Here is a 19851-nt window from a genome sequence, read left to right as displayed (position 1 = left end):
GTAAAGTGCGGAAAACTCGATGGGCCGAATTTGTCCGATCCTGCTATGCATGTAGGTATGTTTATCGCTTTAAAATAATTTGCAATATTTTGAATTTCTATGTTATTTGTAGGTAATCGTAATCGGTATGTATAGTCAGTGTTATACACCATCATCACTTGGTACATTATAGTTGGTCATGAAACGTATTTAATATTATTCGAACAAACTAGCAGTCGAGACCAATAAAAATATTAAGTCAGCTTCACATTTTATCAAGGTAAAGTGGTAATCGTTAAGCAAGAGAGTGCAACACAATATTGTAATTACATAATTTTTAAGTGATACACTCTATCGCGGTGTACTAATACGATGTTTTTCTGTGCTCGCAGAGCTTGTCGAATAATAATAGTAATAATATATTTTAAGTACATAATAATATCGTACGATTGTAAATGTTGTATATTCAAAAACATTAAAACGAGACTATGTCGTCGAATTATACTATCAATTAGTTTCCGAGCAGTTTAATAATAATAATAATATCGTTATTATGTGCTGTAACAATAATATAAAAACTTACACCTACCTACCTACTTTCTCTCCGAACGTGTGTAGATACACAAAAGGAACAGCTGATTTTGTAATGGACGTTTAACAGGCACTTTTCCTTGAACAAATATTATTTTTTCTCTCTCCAATGGAATAATTAAATGAAAATACTAAAATCAGTAAGTTGAAAATAATGTACAAAATACATGTTTATTCATTATATTTTTTCTTCAATTTTTAATATCATTATCAAGTACAGGTTTGACAATAGAAAATTTTTAAATAACAGTATAGGCCACGACTTTCTTTTACATTACACAAGCTGGCTTAAATTAACAATTATGCGATTATCAATTTAGAACTGCTTATGTATAAGTTATTTAAATCCGCTAGTCATAATAAAAGAATGTTAGCAGACCGATAAAAAAACAATTTTAAAAACCAAACAATTCTTAGGCAAAAATTATTGTTCAAATTAGAAATGATCTATTATACATAACATAATAAATAAACAAAAATATAATCATAAAATGGAGACAAACTTGATGATTGTTTATTTACATTGTTTTTAAAACAAAACAATTCTTAATTTATTATCATGAGCAAAAATATGATTTTCAAATGGTATCAGTTATAATGTTGAAACAATGTAATATTGAACAGTGGTTTGTATAATATAAAAAAAAAAAAAATATATATATAATGCTACACAAATTCTAGACTTTTTAACTTCATATATTTCAGAATTAAAATGTAAAACTAACTAGGTACAAATAGAATAAAATACACAAAGATCAGTTGATACCATATGTACTAATTACATAGACAAAAATCACAATTTTAGTTTTTGAATAAATTAGTTTTTTTTACTAGATAAGGAAAGAATTTTTTTCCAAAAATATATTTACGTTCCAGTTTGATGTTTCTGAGCAGGTTCAATTCTCAAAATTATAAAATAATTTTACCAGTTGTACATTATTCTTTTACAATTATACACAGTTCATATAAAAATTGGTCAAAAAACATTTTATTACTTGGATAATAAATATACATTGCTGGCAAAAATAGCAATAAGGGATACAATAATTTTAAGTCTTTTAAATTTATTTTTATTTATGTTACCAGTTATCACCATAAAAGAAGCTCACAGTTTTCAATTTAAAATACTACTTAATTAATATTGTGAAGTTCTACATAAGTAATATTTCATTAATAGTATTTTGCTAAAATTTCTAAAGCTATATTAGGTATGGCCTTAACTATTCAATATGTACATTATCTACCTACCACAAGTATTATATTACAATGTTCAATATAATAGTTGTGTATAAATTAAATTATTATATTAATTAATACCTATATCACGAATTTAAAACAAAAATAATATGTAATAATAAAATGATGTTATAAACAATGGCACCATAATGTTCTTTCTACATAATATTAAGACTGCCAGTTTTTCATTTTAACAGTCTAAATTTTTTCTCAAACAAAACCAAATTATCATTGTTGTATTGTGTTTTTTTTCTATCATTAATTTATCAAAAAGTTGTACACACTCGATTGGGTCAACATTTTCCTTTTGTTTAGTTTGTGAAATTAAATACAAATTAAACTTAATTCTCTAAGAGGAATGAAAATTTATTATACATAGGTACGTTATTAGTAAAAACATAAGATTGTTTTGTCCTTTTATAGAAAAAAAAATATATAATAAAAATAATATAGTAATAATAGATTGCAAAATTGATAGGTTTTGTGGATTGTCTTGGAAAAACAAACTTTTAGAATCAGTACACATATATCTGTTTGAGCTGGTCCCGTAGTTCTGCGGGTATTTTGTATGCGTCTTGTTGCTGTTGCTTTTTGTGCACCAGTCTTCGCCACTTGCCTCGCAAGTTTTTCCGTAGTCCCTTGCGGTGCTCCGCGGTTTCTTCGATGGGTACACTGCACACCAATGTGTCCTGAAAAAATCCAACAAGAATCCTGTCAGTTACATTGAAACAAAACGGCTGGAGGTGACCAATGAGTGTAAAGGAACTTTGGAAATGTTGTGTTAAAAAATTTAGCACCGCCATTGGTATAATGTTCAAGGCAATGTCTTGGGCCACCGTAACAATAATACTAATGTTATCCATTATGTTCTCACAAAACCAGCAGAACGCACTAAACTATGTTTAACCTTCTATGGCGTGTGTGTAGGCACATTCCGTACACATCACTATCCTTGTCTTGATAATGAGTTCCTCCCACTTGAACGCAGATAAGATGAACAATGTTCAATGAGCTCATTATCAGTGAGAAAGGTTAGGTAGGTACCTGCTACTACTCGTTAAAAAAAATTAATAATTTAGAAATCAATTATTGTTGTTCGGTTCCTACATCAATGGTCAGACTTTATCGTTTGAATTATAACCGTCTACGCATGTTGTGGCAGGCTAATGAGTGATAATCAAAATATAATCGAACCCAACCAACGTATGGCAGAGATGATTTAATAACATTACTATATATTATTACCTGATCGGAGCTGTACAGCCTGTATGGTGAGTTATACCCATTGGTGTTTTTGGCTGCAGCGTTTTTGGCCGAATACTGCCAGAGGAACGGTAAAGGTACGGGCGCATCGCACACGTCACCCGACACGTTTGTGACGACGGCGACGTCGACAGGCTGTGCATGGGGCAGCTGACAGTCCACATTGTTGTTGTTGTTGATGCTGTTGTTGTTGATCGCGGTGTTGGCGGTGGCGACGGCTGTGGCCGCTGCGGTGGCCGCGGCGGTCTCCTCGCGTTTCCTAAGCTTGCTGCGAACCAAACGGACGGTTAGAAATTTAGAACCGTTGCTACCCACCATTTTCAAGCTGTCCCTAAGCGTGCTTATGCAATTGAAACGCGCTTTGGTCTGTTCGAGGGTAACACCGGTGGCCGGGACTTTCGGGTAGGCCACCACGCCGCCAAACGTAACGGTTTTGGCGGAGCACATAGCGACAAGCGTCACCGGTCGCGAGAGTGACGAAAATAACGACAACGAAGCCGACGGTAGTTTAATGTTGTGCCGTTATATATTTGGTGTCACACTTGTGTAGAGAGATGAAAAAAACGTTTCCGTTCGTGTTCAAAACGGTACGATCGCACCAACACACACAGACACACTTAATTATAATAATATACGAAATTAATATAATTTAATCGTACGATATTATTATTATTATACTGAATACGCTATTCTAAAATTATTATTATATTACGTTAACGACTAGTTTTATTATCACAGCCTCAAGTATGTTTCGACGAATATTACACAATAAATATATTGTACCGGACGTCCGACGACGATGCGGTTCTTATTCAAGTCTTTTTGTTTTTCAACACGATATATAATATAACCGACCGGCGAGGGGGAGGAGAGGAGAACGTCGGTGACCGGTGGTCGTCGAAGAGAACAACAATTATTATTAAAAATTAAAATTAATATCAATTAAAAAACACGCGCGTGAGCGTCGCGTCTCGGGTGGGTTAGGTGGTAGACGACGACGACGACGACGACGAGTGTGGTCGCGGCCACGTAGGGTTGACGAACGGAGTTATTAACTGAACGGCTGGTGAGTGGGCCTGATCATTTTCCGGGAGCGTGTCCAAAGCGGTGGCCTCTGTAAGTGGTGATGGTGGTGGTCGCCTGCCGTGGACGACAACGACGACGGTACTTTGCGACAACCGACGCACATTCGAAACGCTTATACGTGTGCACGACGGAAACAACAACGCTAATTCGCGGCGAACTGAGAATATTATTATCGCCGGAGATGTGACGACTGTGGCCGCACGAGCAGCAGAGAGAGTGTACGTGTCGACGACGACGACGGGACGGAGCGCTCACACACTGCAGTCACGCGCAAAGTGCAACGACACTGCGACGGGCAGCAGACGAGCTGTGGCGCGGGCGAATCCGCATGAGCGACTGGTCGTGGAAATGCCGTGAACGGTAGACCGCTGGCTGTTGTAGTGCCGCGCGAGCGAGGAGACGGTAAATGCGATACGGTGCCGAACGACGACGACGACGACGACGCGTTGTGGCCGACGACCGGTGGGAGCGCCGCCGCCGCCGCCGCCGGTGCCAACCCTCTACCGCCGCTTTCCGTCCGCGACGCGGCACACCGCCGTCCGGTCACCACGTTGCCACATCGCCCGTCCGTTGGGCGGAGGTGTACCCGCGCCGGTGGGGGGGGAGGCGGCTAGACGGGATTCGATTCACGTCGCGTTGTAACAATGATATTATTATTATTATTATTATTATTGTCAAGTGTGCATGTGTAATGTGGGTGCGTGTGGGTCTACGCAGCCAAACGAACCATTGACGATCAACCCTAAATAATGCGTTTTTTTGTCGTGCGAGTGGTGTAGTTCACTATACTATACCACTGCTATACCATGATGTCGGTTACATATTATTATATTGGACCTTAAAATGTTGGTGTGTTAGAATCATACACAAAGCATATTCCATACGAATTACCTAGTTTATTCCTTTGTTCAAAATATTTATTTCTACCAATAATAAAAATATTATTTATCAATTACTTAAATATAAGTGCTAATATGAAAGTATAAATATCAGTTAGCTATATGTATTCGATGTTCAGATAAATAATTCTCCTGTCTTCAGTTGCAGATTTATATCAATAACTTTTTAATAATTGATTTCAACGATTTTTTTATTTTAATATTCAACAGTGACATAATATAGTTTGAAAAACGTTCTTTTGTAACTATTTTCTATTGGTCGTATTTCATACAAATCAATTCAGTAACCATACCTATTCTCGCATAATCATGGTACCTAATCAATCAAATAAGTTCGGGGTGCCAAAATTGAGGGCGCTAAGCACTAACCCTCCCCCACATATAGTTGTGCCTATATGAATTTGTTTCTTTACAGTACGTTACGTTCAGCAGTATCGTACCATGCCCGTAGCTACGGTGGGGGCAAGAGGGGGGCGTTTCCCTCACTAAATCCAATAGCTGCCCCCTCTACAAATATCAAAAATATTAGAAATCAACAATGTTTTTATATATAATAGTGCTCCCTTAAAATTAGGTTTTTCCCACTTGAAAATTTGGTCTTGCTACTATCGTACACAATCTCTGCCGAAGACCGAAGTGGTTAGGTGGTATATCCTCATATCCTTCCACCCCCTCCTTGGCCACGGGAGACATCGAAGCGTCGGTTGTTATTATGAGTTTACGGGGAAAGTATATTAATATTATTCCAAATAGATATACAGATATCTACATATTATTCTGTTAACAAATACCTTGAAAATCGAAAAAAAACGTAATTCATTATACCTTATGCTATATATATATTAGGTATGTCAGGAATTTTAAACAATAAAATGTGAAAACGGCAACTATGACGGCACGCTAGAATCTTGTCCAAAATAGAAACAAAAAAAAACATTTTTACATAATATAATTTATAGGTATTATTATAAATTCACCATCCCAGTCCGTCGTCTGAGAGTCCTATATATAATGTTTTGTGTATACCTTCGTATACGGCTGTAAAATATTTAATGTTTTGCGTATCATATTATGTACATTTATACATATTGTGTACAATGTACATAGTGCACCGAATAACGATTTTTATCAGCTCATCGGTACCTACGAGTATAAATAACCGAATAGTCACACGAACGTACATGGCATATACGAATTTTTACTGTCAATTATTATTATTATTTTTAAACGCGTTATAGATCATATGTTATATAATATATATATGTACGTTTTCGGCGTTTGTTTTCTCTCGCGCACCGAGGTACCTATCGCATTATTATGCCCACATACCCGCAGTCAAATGCCTACACAAACCTCTGCTCGGTTATGTAAAGATATACTTATTAGGTTACAACATACGATTGAGAACGGTCATCATTCATCGATACCTATTTTTTAGACGCTTTACGATCGAGTTCGCATATAATATTATATACTTTGCCATCTGAAAATCTTGCAACCACATACCGGTGTTACGATATTTGGTTATTGCCGTTTTCATTTAGGTCTGCAAGCTCGGTGGCGTAAAGTAAGATATTATACTATTATTTTTTTTTATGAAGTTTTTCTTTCCTAATTAAGACGACAACGTTTAAAAAAATGCTTAGAGAAACACGAGAATGCATAGGTTTTTCATAATTTATGCGTTATTTTATTAAATATTTTATTCTATTTCGACTTGAATGTAGTTTGGCAACGTAGCACTTGATTTCGTTCTCTGCAATATAGCACTGCTTTTTTTCGAGTAAGTGGTTATTTTATTGTTTCATTTCGAACGTTCTCAATCGTATTTATTATATTTCAAAACCTCGATCCGCCGGTTTCTACAGTTCGGATTCGTTTTACTGTCGAAACATATAATATTAATATCAATTGATAATATTCGATAATCCGGAAACGTATATTTTGTGGTTCTCCTCGTCGCCATGTTCCATATTATCATCGGTAATATACGCGTATTTTAAATAATTGTAATTCTTGAACACCGACCGTCACCCCGCCGACTGCAAGTACCTACCTATATATACTGCATTATATCATTATTTATATATATACATATATCACGTGTATAATTATTATAATTCGTATAGGTATATATTGCGATGTACCTAACATTAAATTTTGAAATGTTAAATATTCAATAGTGCAGGATATATAAACGTATACGCATCGATTTCGCCGTAGGTATATATTACGTATAATGTATATGGACGTTACCAGCTGCCGGTGCTGGTGCTACCCAATATTATATAGAATTATACCTATACTTAGATTATTATAAAAACATTTTTAAACCATTTATTTTTTTTGTAAATTCAACATTTTTAAAGTCATAATTTGACGGAAATATTATTACATTATTATAATATAATATAATAGTCGTAATATACGAAATATAATGTTTTTAAAAAGTGGATTTTGTACGTCTCACTATATTTTATTACAAATATAATAATTTATATTATGTTTGGAGGGAGATGTGAGATTATTGGTGGAACAAAATCCAAGTTGATTCGCATTTTTCTCAAGTTGCCGTTTTAAAATCCTAATCAAAATGCATTTTAAAATTGAAAACCAGTTTGAGAGTCCATTATTTTACTAGGTCGAAGCATTACTTACATGTTCATTATACATCTATATATTCAACTCGTTTTCAAGTGAATGTTTTCATTTACTTTCATATAAAAGCAAATAATATTTTATTTTCAATAAACTTTATTAATTTATGACGTAGGAATATACGATTCTGCAGGTAATCATCATGCCTCTCGTAGTAGTACATGATGGCGAAGAATTATAAAAAAAAAATAACGAATTCAACAATAATTCACTTCGTCATTGTACAACAATAATATCTACACGGTTTAGGATATAGTTTGTGATGAATCAATACAAATTGAACGTTTACAGAGATTAATTCATATTTATACTCGCCTAAGCCTCGTCTAAACGCACGGGTAACACTGTAATTAATGAAATCTTATAAATTATCATCAATTGTTTCCGCAGATTAAAGGAAATCCAGTCATACTACACTCATAATATAGGTAGTCATCACGTACACGATGGCATATATTATATAAGCTGTTGCCATACTATATATACCATAATCCTAGTCTAAATACGAGTATAGGTATCTACGTGATAAAAGCTTATTTAATAAACGGTTGCGTCAATGATGATATTGAATATCCTCATGCTGTGTATTATATATATATATTTGTATTATAATGCGAACAATGGTAACAAGAAAAAGAAAAAACATATAATCAAATATATGTGATACGTGTTGCACAATGCTCATATTAAATTCTGCACAGATCGAACAATATTAATATGTATATAATAGATTTATAGGTATATACACCCAATAATAGTTTAATCGTCAAAAGTTGGCCGAGTGCGATACAGAAATAAGCACGTGTTGCTTATACATTATGATAGGTATATGCATTGTATTGTATAATTATTATCATCGTTGACTACATTGTAAAATTTAAACTTTTTGCAAGTCTCAGAGAGACGGAGATATTGTTTGCAAAAATCGGCACATACCTATCCGTTGAAATTATAACATCACAATATATTATTACCTGTAAAATTCGTTTATTTATATAATATACATCTACCACAATAATAATAATAACAATATATTGGTAGATATGGAAATTAATTGAAGCCATTAAAACAGTCGCAGGTGGCTGCTAAATGAATAATCATATACATATATATTATTAATTATTAAAAATGGGTGACGGATCGTGTATATATATCATATATAGCTATACGTGCAATAGGTATAACTCGTCAAGCTATTATGTAGTTATTATAACGGTGAAAAAAAAACACCATTTGTGCCTGGCGTGCGGATAATTAAAACTTTAAATACATATGACGTATATATAGCGCCATGACAATACGTCATAATATAATGCGTATAGACTGCATTCGCGCGGACCAGTATATATACCTAGTCGTGTAGTATAATTATATATTTAATATAGAGCACTAAGTTAATATAATATTATCATAAACTTGAAACGGTAGGTAAAGTTCAGAGGGTACAAATAATTATTTAGTCACCTTGCAGCTAGTATAATATACAGGTAATAGGTATACTGTAGTCTGTAATAGGTGCAACATTGAAGTCATTGCAGCGCGCGTCGACGAAAACAAATTGCGTTTTGCGTAGTTATATATAGCTGGTCGCATAATTTTATGTTTAATATATTATTATTATTATTATTATTATTATTATTGTAATGTGACGAAGTCTGCTGCAGTATGACATATATATATACTTATATGAATATGTGTTATATGTTATATACAGACGTTGCGTGATTTACCTCTGGCTGGGCGTGTGTGCGTTTGTTATTGATCGTCGATCGAGGTAATCGATTCCCAAAGTGCCTATACATATAGTATAATATATTCCTAATGTTTACTACATGTTATAAAACGAGTAATATTTGTTTTTATTTATCTCTGGGTCGGCGAAACCTGCAGATACTTATCCCCGAAGCTTTATAATTTAATATGCATATAAACGCGGCTATATTATAATATGTTGCTTGCTGTGGAGTAATATTCTAAGTAAAATTAACCTCTCTTTCTTATTCGTTCAATAGACGATTTGATAAACAGATATACCCCCACACGAAAATCGTAAGGATTTTGAGAGAACGCTAATCGCATTTTTTTTTTTTTTTATCACCACGACGAGTGTGTATTTACATTGGTAGTATATAATATTACCAGCTGCACCGTAACACGCAAAACATATAAAATCCGCGCACAATGAGCAATACAAACGCTCTCGAACAGTTCACGTTTAGATCATATAGTTAGTTTTAATACAAATTGTACGCTATATATTATATAGTCGACTATAAAAGATAATAGCAATACATATATAATTGTTTTTGTTTCGTCGAAAATGTTTTTCGATATCATTTTAATGTTTCGAATCGAGCTAGCTAGGTATGCGCGACCGTTTTTAAATAATTGCAATATATTTTATATACTGCACACTTATATAGTTTGTTAGAAAGTTTAAAAACATCGAAAAAAACAACAAAAAAAAACGCCAACAAAAAATGTTATAGATTTGACAATATAAGTCAACGCGCTCTAATATAAAAAATAACAATATATATATATATATAGCTTCTTATCTAAACTATTGTATACTGCGGGTGTGCATGTAAATTTGCAGTAATCTCTCGCACGCACTATTTTAAAGTTAAATATTTCCACTACATATATAATATATATACCGTTTCGTGTTCAGTTGAATGTGTTAGACTTGTGTATAATATATAAACAGCCATATAGCGTCATGTTTATAGGCATGAAACGTAACCGACATTTTGTTACCTATAGGTATATTATAGGTATAATAAATACGGATACATTACATAATACGTCAAACCGGTGTGGTATAATTAGGAATTTGGGATAGTGTAAGTTTCTAGCAAAATGTGTAAGTTTCATACAGCAACCTACCCACCACCAAATACAAAAATATGTCAGTAACAAAATAAAAGTTTTGGAGGGATCTATATTCACCTCATCCCAGTCATGCCCCCACATTAATCACGCCGCTGCGTCAAACACGACACGATACGATGTATAATGGAAACCGCCGACTTGACGGCAAAATATTATGCTGCAGGTGTGGGTGCGCGTGTGCTTATTTTATATACATCAATGTCTGAAAAATCATGGTTTGAAGAAAATTGCTGCACGGCGATTAAAGGAAAATTTTAGGATGACCACGGTCCATGATGACGGTGAATCATACATCAATATGATACTCGTATATTAAAATACAGTGAAATCATTAATCATATATCAATATACATATACGTAAATATTATGTTTTTGCGGATATAAATATGGCGGAAAACGCGATCGATAATTTCGCGAAGTGATGTCTGCAGCTGCAGACTATATATAATAGGTAGACGAAATAATAATGATTTCATCTATTCTATATTATATGGTATACCTCTACACCTAACCTACTCGAGGCGATTGTCTGCGCTGCCAAGTCGAACGAGGTATATAGGTACATATATCATACTACATTATACTGCAGAATGGAAAAAAAAAAATGGGAAAACGACCGCACCGTATATCGGCACCGGGAAAGTGCGTTCACCGCTCACCGTTATTCGCTTTTGGGACACACTTAGGCTATATTTAATTTACGCACACACACACACGCCGTGTGCATATATATATATATATATACATAACATAATACGTGTTCTGCAAACGGGCGACCGGTTCGGTCATCAGCTGCGAATTCTCGTCGAGTTGAATAATATATTATAATAATATATGCTCCTAATTCAGGTCCATGTGCGGCGTGGCGTCCTAAAAATGCGAAATTCGCGAGAGAAAAAAAACCGACGGCGAAATAATTATATTTTCGACGGCGGTCCGGAGCATCTCGATTTCTATATATATATATATATATATATATGTATGAATTATAGTGGGCATATTGTGTCGCGCGAAATAGGCACCATCATATAATGTTATGTCATAATAGCATTCCGATTTTGTCACAAATCTGTTCCGGCGGTGAACTTTTAATTTTTGAAAATCAACTCACATCATATTTTATAATAAACGCGCCAATATTATATGCTGCTGCAGCATCAGTGGTTAAACAGTTTGCACAATCCGTCCGATATAAATTGGGCAAACCTTACCGACGACTATATATTGCAGTCACCCACTCACCCACATTGTATTAAATTCTGTGCGAACGACCGCGTAAAGCGTCTGTGTATATAGGTAAACCTACCTACGCGTTTTTATTACGACGTGATCGTTTCAGCTGGTTACACACTGTATATAGCAACGGTTTTATGCATCCGTCATCCGGAATATAACAATAAGTTCCATCCATTCGGCTTGTGAAATGTATGTTTTATTAAATAATAGTAGCGTGTGAGAGCCATGGACGCGCACGCTATATACGCTTTTCACCGGTTTTTTTAACCTAAAATCGTCCTAATCTGAACAACAGCCGAGGTCCGAAAATCAAACTGTATATCTATATATATATATATGCCTAACCCAGGGGTCGGCAATCTGCGGCTCGCGAGCCACATGCGGCGATTTCGATCTTAACTTGTGAATCTCCAGTTATACTTTATGCATATCTCTTGATGTTATATCCTTTAATTGCGAAAACTGTGAAATTGTATTATTTTAAAAATAATGAAATTATGTTTGAAAAATTACGAACATTTTCAGTGGCTCTTTAAAATCAAGAAAATGTTGTAACTCCAGGGTATTCCATCAAGAAAGGCCTAACCTATACTGCAACCATCAGTTTTACCATGATGGCCGTCGCCGGTATAGCCATCATGCTGCAGGGGAGGTGCTTTGATGGTTGCAGAAACATCCTCTCTCACCTCCTACAATCACTTTTTCGTCGTGCAAAAATATTTATTTATTATTGTTACTATATATGTCGCATAAAAGCTTCAGATTTCTCGAAAGTGTCGTTTTATATTTCATATTTGTTATACCTATATGTATACATATATGAAACTCGATGACTATGTATATATATAGTACGACAATAATGGAGTTTGTAAATCACCTCTGTCCACCAAGTCGAATTTCGGTATACGAAATCGAAACACTCGCCGAAAAAAAATAAAAATCCTGGCTCGCAATATAAATATAATGTGACATATAAAATACATATAATCCGATTTCTACTCGTATCATATGTCGTTCGAAAGGGACCGAATCCCGTTGACGGATGACTAATAAGACCATATGGTGTGTGTGTGTGTGATCAGCTTCGAGATACGATAAATATATATTATATCATAATATAATATGAATGGCGTAAATCGTAACGATCGCGTTGCTCTGCTGCACTTGCAAGGAACACACAGCTCGCGAGGCCATCAACAGCAGCCGTCTCAATAATATTCACATGTGTCAGGGACGCAAAGTATATTAACAATTATTGTAATCGTTGAGTTAAAATATTAGCAATTTATAGTAATATATTATAAAAAAGCAACATCCGTTTGTGTTATCGCGATTAGAGAATAAAAGTAAATAATACGCGATCGACGACGATTTGCGCCGTTATTGTATAATAACCCTGCAGGCAAACGTCACCCGACCCTTCCCCTGAGTCCACCATAGGCGAAACTTGGAGAGGAGGGGGGGTTGTGAGTGGGCAATTGCCACCCCCAAAAAAGTTAACGAAAAAACCTGTTATTTCAATCTTTTATTCATGAGTCGTAGTGACAATTGAATAATCGAAATTCGAATATTGAAAAAATGATAATTTGTTTAGAATTTATAAACATTGTATGGAAATTTGCAGTTAAGTTATTTTTTAAAAAATATATGGAGATATGTAAATCTAAAATGTGAATTATTATTCGAATATTCATACTCCAAAGTACAATAGTTATTAGTTTGAAATATCTCCTAATATTTTAGGTTATAATTTTAAATTATTATACTTTATTTTAGTAAATCAAGTCAAAAAACTTTTTTACTGAAGTCAAAATTAGTGAAAATACACTAAAAAAAAAAAAATTAAATCAAGGTTGAGATTTTGTTTTTGGGGAGGATTGGATAATGAAAGTCAATTAATTGTTTGCCCCCCCCCCCCCAAGTGCCGCCTGTGGAGTACACAACAGATTTTTTTGCACACTTTTTATGCGGCGGGAGGGCGTAAGACATAACAATAATAATAATAACAACACGTCAACGTCGTCGTGGTCGTTGCGTAAGGGTGTGCCTCGTCGCAACAATATATTATAATAGTTATATAATATATATTAGGCGGATATAGTGTAATTATTATTATCAAGTCTGCAGCGACGACGGCAGCAGCTGTCGAGTTTAATGCTGCAATAGCTGATATATAGTGATACACGGGTAGGTAGATAGGTTCTAAGAGTATAGTTATATGTATATATCGGCCATTTCCATCATTTGTGCCGCCGCCACCGTTCGTCCCACGTTGTTATCATCATAACGTGTTTGCGCGAAACGTATATAATATATAAATGCAAAACCGACGGCCGTTTGCCGCCGCGTTGCACAAGGCTAAGGCATGCAAATTTACCTGCTGCACACACACACACACACACGAGTATTTCATATAATATAATATACATATGATGTATTTAGAAACACGCCGAGACTAGTGAAGACCTTTTAAAATCACGTACTCGAATATACAATATGTATATATATGTTGTATGTGCGAGTTTCCCTTTGTGAACAACATCATTATGTATATATATTATTACGATGGAGGAGGCCAAGGCCTGAGCAGCAGAGTTTTTTTCCCCTCTCCCCGTAAGTATATAATATATATATATATATATATATATATATATATATATATACCTACTGCTGCAGCCTTGTCGAGCGAACCGATCGTAAAGTCCTCCGGGAAAATCCTCGTCGCGACGACGGCGAAACCCCAAAAACCGCGACGGTTTTCCGAATCGTATATTATATTATGTATGTAGGAAAACGCAATTACACTAATTAGAATGAGCTCCGCGAAGAGAGACGTGTGCGCCATTTATTTATTATTACGATTTTTTGGCACCGTTTGTATATTATGTACATGATATATATATACTTACACGGGTCGGGGACAACGCGAAAACATTATTATTTTTTTTTTTTTTTTACAGAAAAACATTGGCCGCGGGACATGCAAACTCTCGCACCGCATATATATGTATGTGTATTATATATATACATATATATATATACCTACTTTGCTCGCATCATACGCGCTATATATATAATGGGTTAAGGTTGCCGACGAAATTTACACCACCAAAAAACCGAGAACGGCGGAAAACGAAATAAAAATCGAACGGACCGCGGTTTTTCGAATTTATTATTTTTTGATTTTTTTTGTTTTTTTTTTTTTCAACTCGAACTGCGGCGTCGTGATGGAGGTTAAAATAATATAACCTACGTGTATATTATACTGCAGCAGATATGCATAATATATTGTATGCGTTATTGTACCTTCATCTATATATTATATACATTGTACCGCGAACAAGGATGAGGATGAGGAGGAGGAGAAGGAGGAGGAGGAGGAGGAAGTGTTAGCTTCGATGGCGAGGTCGCATTATTATCTATATAGATATATTATAATACGCATAATATAATCGACTGGACACCGCGGCCACAATGCCGACGACTGCTTGCAGCCTGCGCGTAAGACCTCGAGTAGGTTTTTTTTTTCTGTTGACCGCTGCAGTACCTATGCGATTTCTGTGATATAACACGGTCAGAAATTTTAGATTCGTTTTCCCAAACGATTACGGTGAAATCGGCTGACGTCGTCATGTCAACCGATGACTTTCGAGTGTATTGCAGTAAAATTACGATATATAGTATCATGATATTATATACCTGTGCAGAACAACGCCAACGGTATTTTTAGCGGTCGGTCGCAGTTTCCCAACGCAGCCCATGTACAATGCAATATCATTTCAAACCGCGTCCAAATATTATAAAATAAAATACATGTATATTTTAACAGCATATCATATATTATATTATATACCTATATATAGGTATACGAGGTGTATATAACAGATAGAACTGACTTTTGGAATAACTTTTGTTCAAATTAATATTTTTTATTTATTTATTTTTGTTCGTCGAGTGATCCTACGGTGGTGCATGTTCAATACATTTTTATATTTAATTTTTGTTACTGAAAATAAAAATAAATTTATTTAATAAAAAAATTTTCGGATACATTCAAAATAGCCTATTAGTGAATCTGATCATAAGAACAATTTTGATGGTAAAAAGATTTATCTAAGTCAAGTAGTTTACTTTTTAGAATTCTTTTAAAATTCAATATTTTTTTGGTTACCTAAATTGATTTGGAACGTGAAAACTTTTAAAAAAATATGATTTTTGAGAATTTGCTGTCATGAATATATTTCTTAAATTATTTACTTATCATATAATATTACCAATTTTAAAATTAAGTTTAATTAGCATAATTATTCTTTTTTTTTTGGTCAGGTCTATCTGTTACACCCTGTATAATATGCATACATATTACTGTAATATAATTTTTTTTGTTTTCCTCTGCAGCGGCGGTTCGGAGACAATGCACGCATTATTGTCTGCTGCAGTTCTGGAGAAGTCTTCCGTTTTACACTCGATGTGAAATCATATAAATGAAAATCGAATTTCCTCTGGGAAATATTTTAGTATAGTTATTCTGAAAGTTCGTTTGATATGATGGGAATCCGGGCGCTGTCGAATCGCTTCAAAAAATAATAAAAAATAAGATCTTTCCGAGAAAACTGTTGATAAAAATTCTAAAATTGGTGATACAAAATGGTACTGCAGCGTTAATGGAAACACATTTTTGAATTTTGAACGTTCTGATGCCGAGCAGCCGAGGAAACCATCATTAGTCGTGTTCATGTATATCATATGTTACATTAAATGATTAAACCTATATGGAACGATATTAAGTATTTAGTATATGACCCGAAAACAATTGTTTTTTTAATTTTTTTTATTTAATTATTATCTTTTGTCTCGCTAAGTACTTTGCTCACACAATTATTTTGTCATCGCCTATATGTGTATAAAATGGGCTGACCCAATTTCACGTAGCCTCGTCGCCCTGTTCATCAAACTGCAGTTTATTATTAGGCCTATAGAATTCAACTGCAGCACGCATTGCACAGTGACGACACACATTATAACAATATAATATATATATTACACGCTCGTTATTTACTTTTTACGCGCCGCCGCCTTCCGTATCGACACTCACACACACACACACACGACTATTATATCAATGTAATGTATATATAACTATACACAAGTACAACATTGGAGATAGAAATTTTTCACATTTGCGCACGTCAAATAACTATACCTGCAAACTACATAGTATGTTGCGAAAATAACAACGTACATAGGTATATTATTATAGGTACGCGTGTTTTCATTATTATTATTATTATTATTATTAACACTGCGACAACAACTATAGCTAATAATTAAAAAAATCTCATCACAATGTACGATTATGTAGAGGATTCTTAATAATAGATTCCGAGGTTATAAGGTATACATTTTATGAATACGTATAATGTTAAACTCCATAAATAATAATAAAAAAAAATCCAATACTCAATAATTAGGATCAGGATTTCAATGCAAAGTGCATTTTTTTTGTTTTTTTTAGGTTGATCTTCGACAATGTTTTCCAAGTAGGTACATAATTTGTTTCACGTAACGAGTGTTTCAAAAGTAAAAAATTATAGCTTTCGAAATTTTTTTATTTTTAGAGCATTTTTAGCATTATTTATAGGGTCATTTTTATGGTTTTCAATGCATATTTATTGAATATTCAATACAAATTTGGCATATTAACCGAATATACATATATTTAAGTATATGTTTAGAATATGAATAATATTGTCCCAAAACATATGTAAGCAGCATCGAGTCAATTTTTCCAATTTTCAGTTGTTTTTTTTTTTGATAAAATAATAAATATATTTTATTTAATAATTCCAAATTGTATAAAAAAACAAATTAATATAAATGGCATTTTTGTGGTGAAAAGCGTTCGTTTGAGGACATACATGTTTGGTTATTTTTTAGAGCATATTATTATATGTAATTAAGCGCATTTAAATCCGAGCCCTATTTATAATACCTATGGTGTTAAAAAAAAACATATCGAGATTCTTTAATAATTGTTTAGTCTCGGCAAGTCGCAACATCGTATAAACATTAGCCGCGGAGAATTTTTTTCCGGACATCTAGGAAATCGGCGCCGAATAGAACCGACAGTTTTCCGCGAATTTGACGTCCGCTCACTCGGTTTATGTACTATGAGATGAGACGTTTCCCATAAAAGTAATACCTACGTAGATAATAATAATACGTTTTGCGTAGGTACACACACACACACTGCAGGACCGTCATACGAGTTCAACTGAAATCGTATTGAACTTGCCAAAATATTGTGTCGGATTACGTATAATACGCCACGGAGATAAACAATAGTACCAAACAACAACAACTATTACGCTATTATTGTTATAATATCGAAAACAATAAAATATAATGCACAGCTATCGCGAGCACCGTTACCTATAATAATAATCACGAGGATTCGATAATACAATATTATTATTGTGATTTGTAAAAGAAAAACAGCTTGTCCTATCTATTATTTTTTACACGGCGTACTTGCCGCCGACCCTAAAGACGAGGACCTCGAGACCTCCAAGACGCGTTGCGCAACTAAATTCGTAAAGGCCGTTCGATCAATAAAATTATAGGTATTAACGATTTATATAGTTATCGAGTACCTACCTAGGCGTGACGTGTGCGGTATATTGACCACGGTTATCTTTAACTAGATAACAGATGATGATAACCGTGGTATATAGACGACGCGAAACCGGCACGTGGAACTCCGTGCATGATGTAATAAGGGTGCAAGACACAATAAGTTTTTTTGCAAGATGAGCATGCGACGAAAAAAAAAAAAAATGACCTCAAAAATAGTTTTAACCAAGGGGGGGGGGGTTTCCAGGAGAAAACAAAAATACAACTTGATAAAATCAAACGAACTGTAAAAATGCTCATAGTTACTTTTCTTTTGCGTTGCCTATAAAGTTCGACGTTTGAAAATGTCTATACATGGATTCAATCATTTCGCGGCTACACTTCCTTCAGGAGGGCATATTTTTTGAAAACGAGACTTTATCGATATCGAGTTCTTTTCGGGGTAAAAAACTAAGGTCCTTTATTGGATGGGTGCGATGATTGGCCCCCGTCGCGTTGTCGCACATGCAGTATGAAAGTATGATGCAGTGGCATATAGCACCCCACGAGGGTATACGCCTCAGTGACTTCGCCAGGATTGTTATTCTTGGGGGGGGGGGGTCTGATTAATTTTTATGCGGCGGTGATTTACCAATTATAGGTTCTTCCATAAGTTTAACATACGTAGAAAAATGAAAATAAAAATAGCGATAAATTTTCTTTTTATATTTAAAAAATACAATTTAAGACTTTTTTAGCGACTTTCGTAGACGAATAAAATAATTTTTTAATTTTCTCAACATTTCTCTGGGGTAGGGGGGGGGCTGATATTATATTTGTTCGAACTCTAATACGGCGTAAAAACGTCATATTTTCTTGACACGCGCTGTGACTATATTGTATACATATTTAGACATTACCTACTAAAAAATTACAATAATATCCGCAAACCGTGACAACGAGTACGGTTTTATTTTTTAAACATTTTTTCAACCGACTGCGCGATATATCATAATATATAATACAATGACATATAGATTGTACGTATAATCGACACGACACCGATGTATGCAGTATATTATACTCATAATAATATAACACGTTACGTACAGCCAGAGGTTAAAGTGGGAAAAATTTCCAGAGGGGACTCTAATGTCTCCATAAAGTTTTAAGCGTTCCATATATAATTGTATGTATAATGTCTAATGTATAAAATCCTAATTTGTTAAAGGGGACGTTTTTTAAGCATCGTCAGAGGTAAGGGAACTGAGTCCTCCTGCGTCCCCCCCCACTTTAACCCCTGCGTACAGCAGCTCCGGCGAGCATCATCTATACATATTACATACACCTCACATATTATTGATGTTATTATTTATCATATACCTGCATTAACCGC

At 34.4% G+C, this 19851-nt stretch overlaps 1 protein-coding gene across 2 annotated transcripts in view; it reads right to left on the bottom strand.

Annotated features, from left to right (window-relative positions):
- Window positions 1-711: 711 nt before the first annotated feature.
- The window catches only part of LOC107173390 (uncharacterized), a 136538-nt gene continuing 117398 nt past the window's right edge, over window positions 712-19851 (bottom strand). For both annotated transcript variants that reach the window (XM_015523911.2, XM_015523912.2), the window contains 2 exons: window positions 3052-3337; window positions 712-2495 (listed from right to left, as the gene is read on the bottom strand). In XM_015523911.2, coding sequence (XP_015379397.1) covers window positions 2322-2495; window positions 3052-3337 — 460 coding nt within the window. In that variant the 3' untranslated portion in view covers window positions 712-2321. The remainder of the gene's footprint in view (window positions 2496-3051; window positions 3338-19851) is intronic.

The sequence above is a fragment of the Diuraphis noxia genome, unplaced genomic scaffold, assembly GCF_037042655.1.
Source record: "Diuraphis noxia isolate RWA-SAM2 unplaced genomic scaffold, SU_Dnox_SAM2 contig0005, whole genome shotgun sequence".
Lineage (NCBI taxonomy): Eukaryota > Metazoa > Arthropoda > Insecta > Hemiptera > Aphididae > Diuraphis > Diuraphis noxia.
The sequence above is the reverse complement of the archived record's forward strand: the minus strand, read 5'-3'. Positions and strand labels throughout refer to the sequence as shown.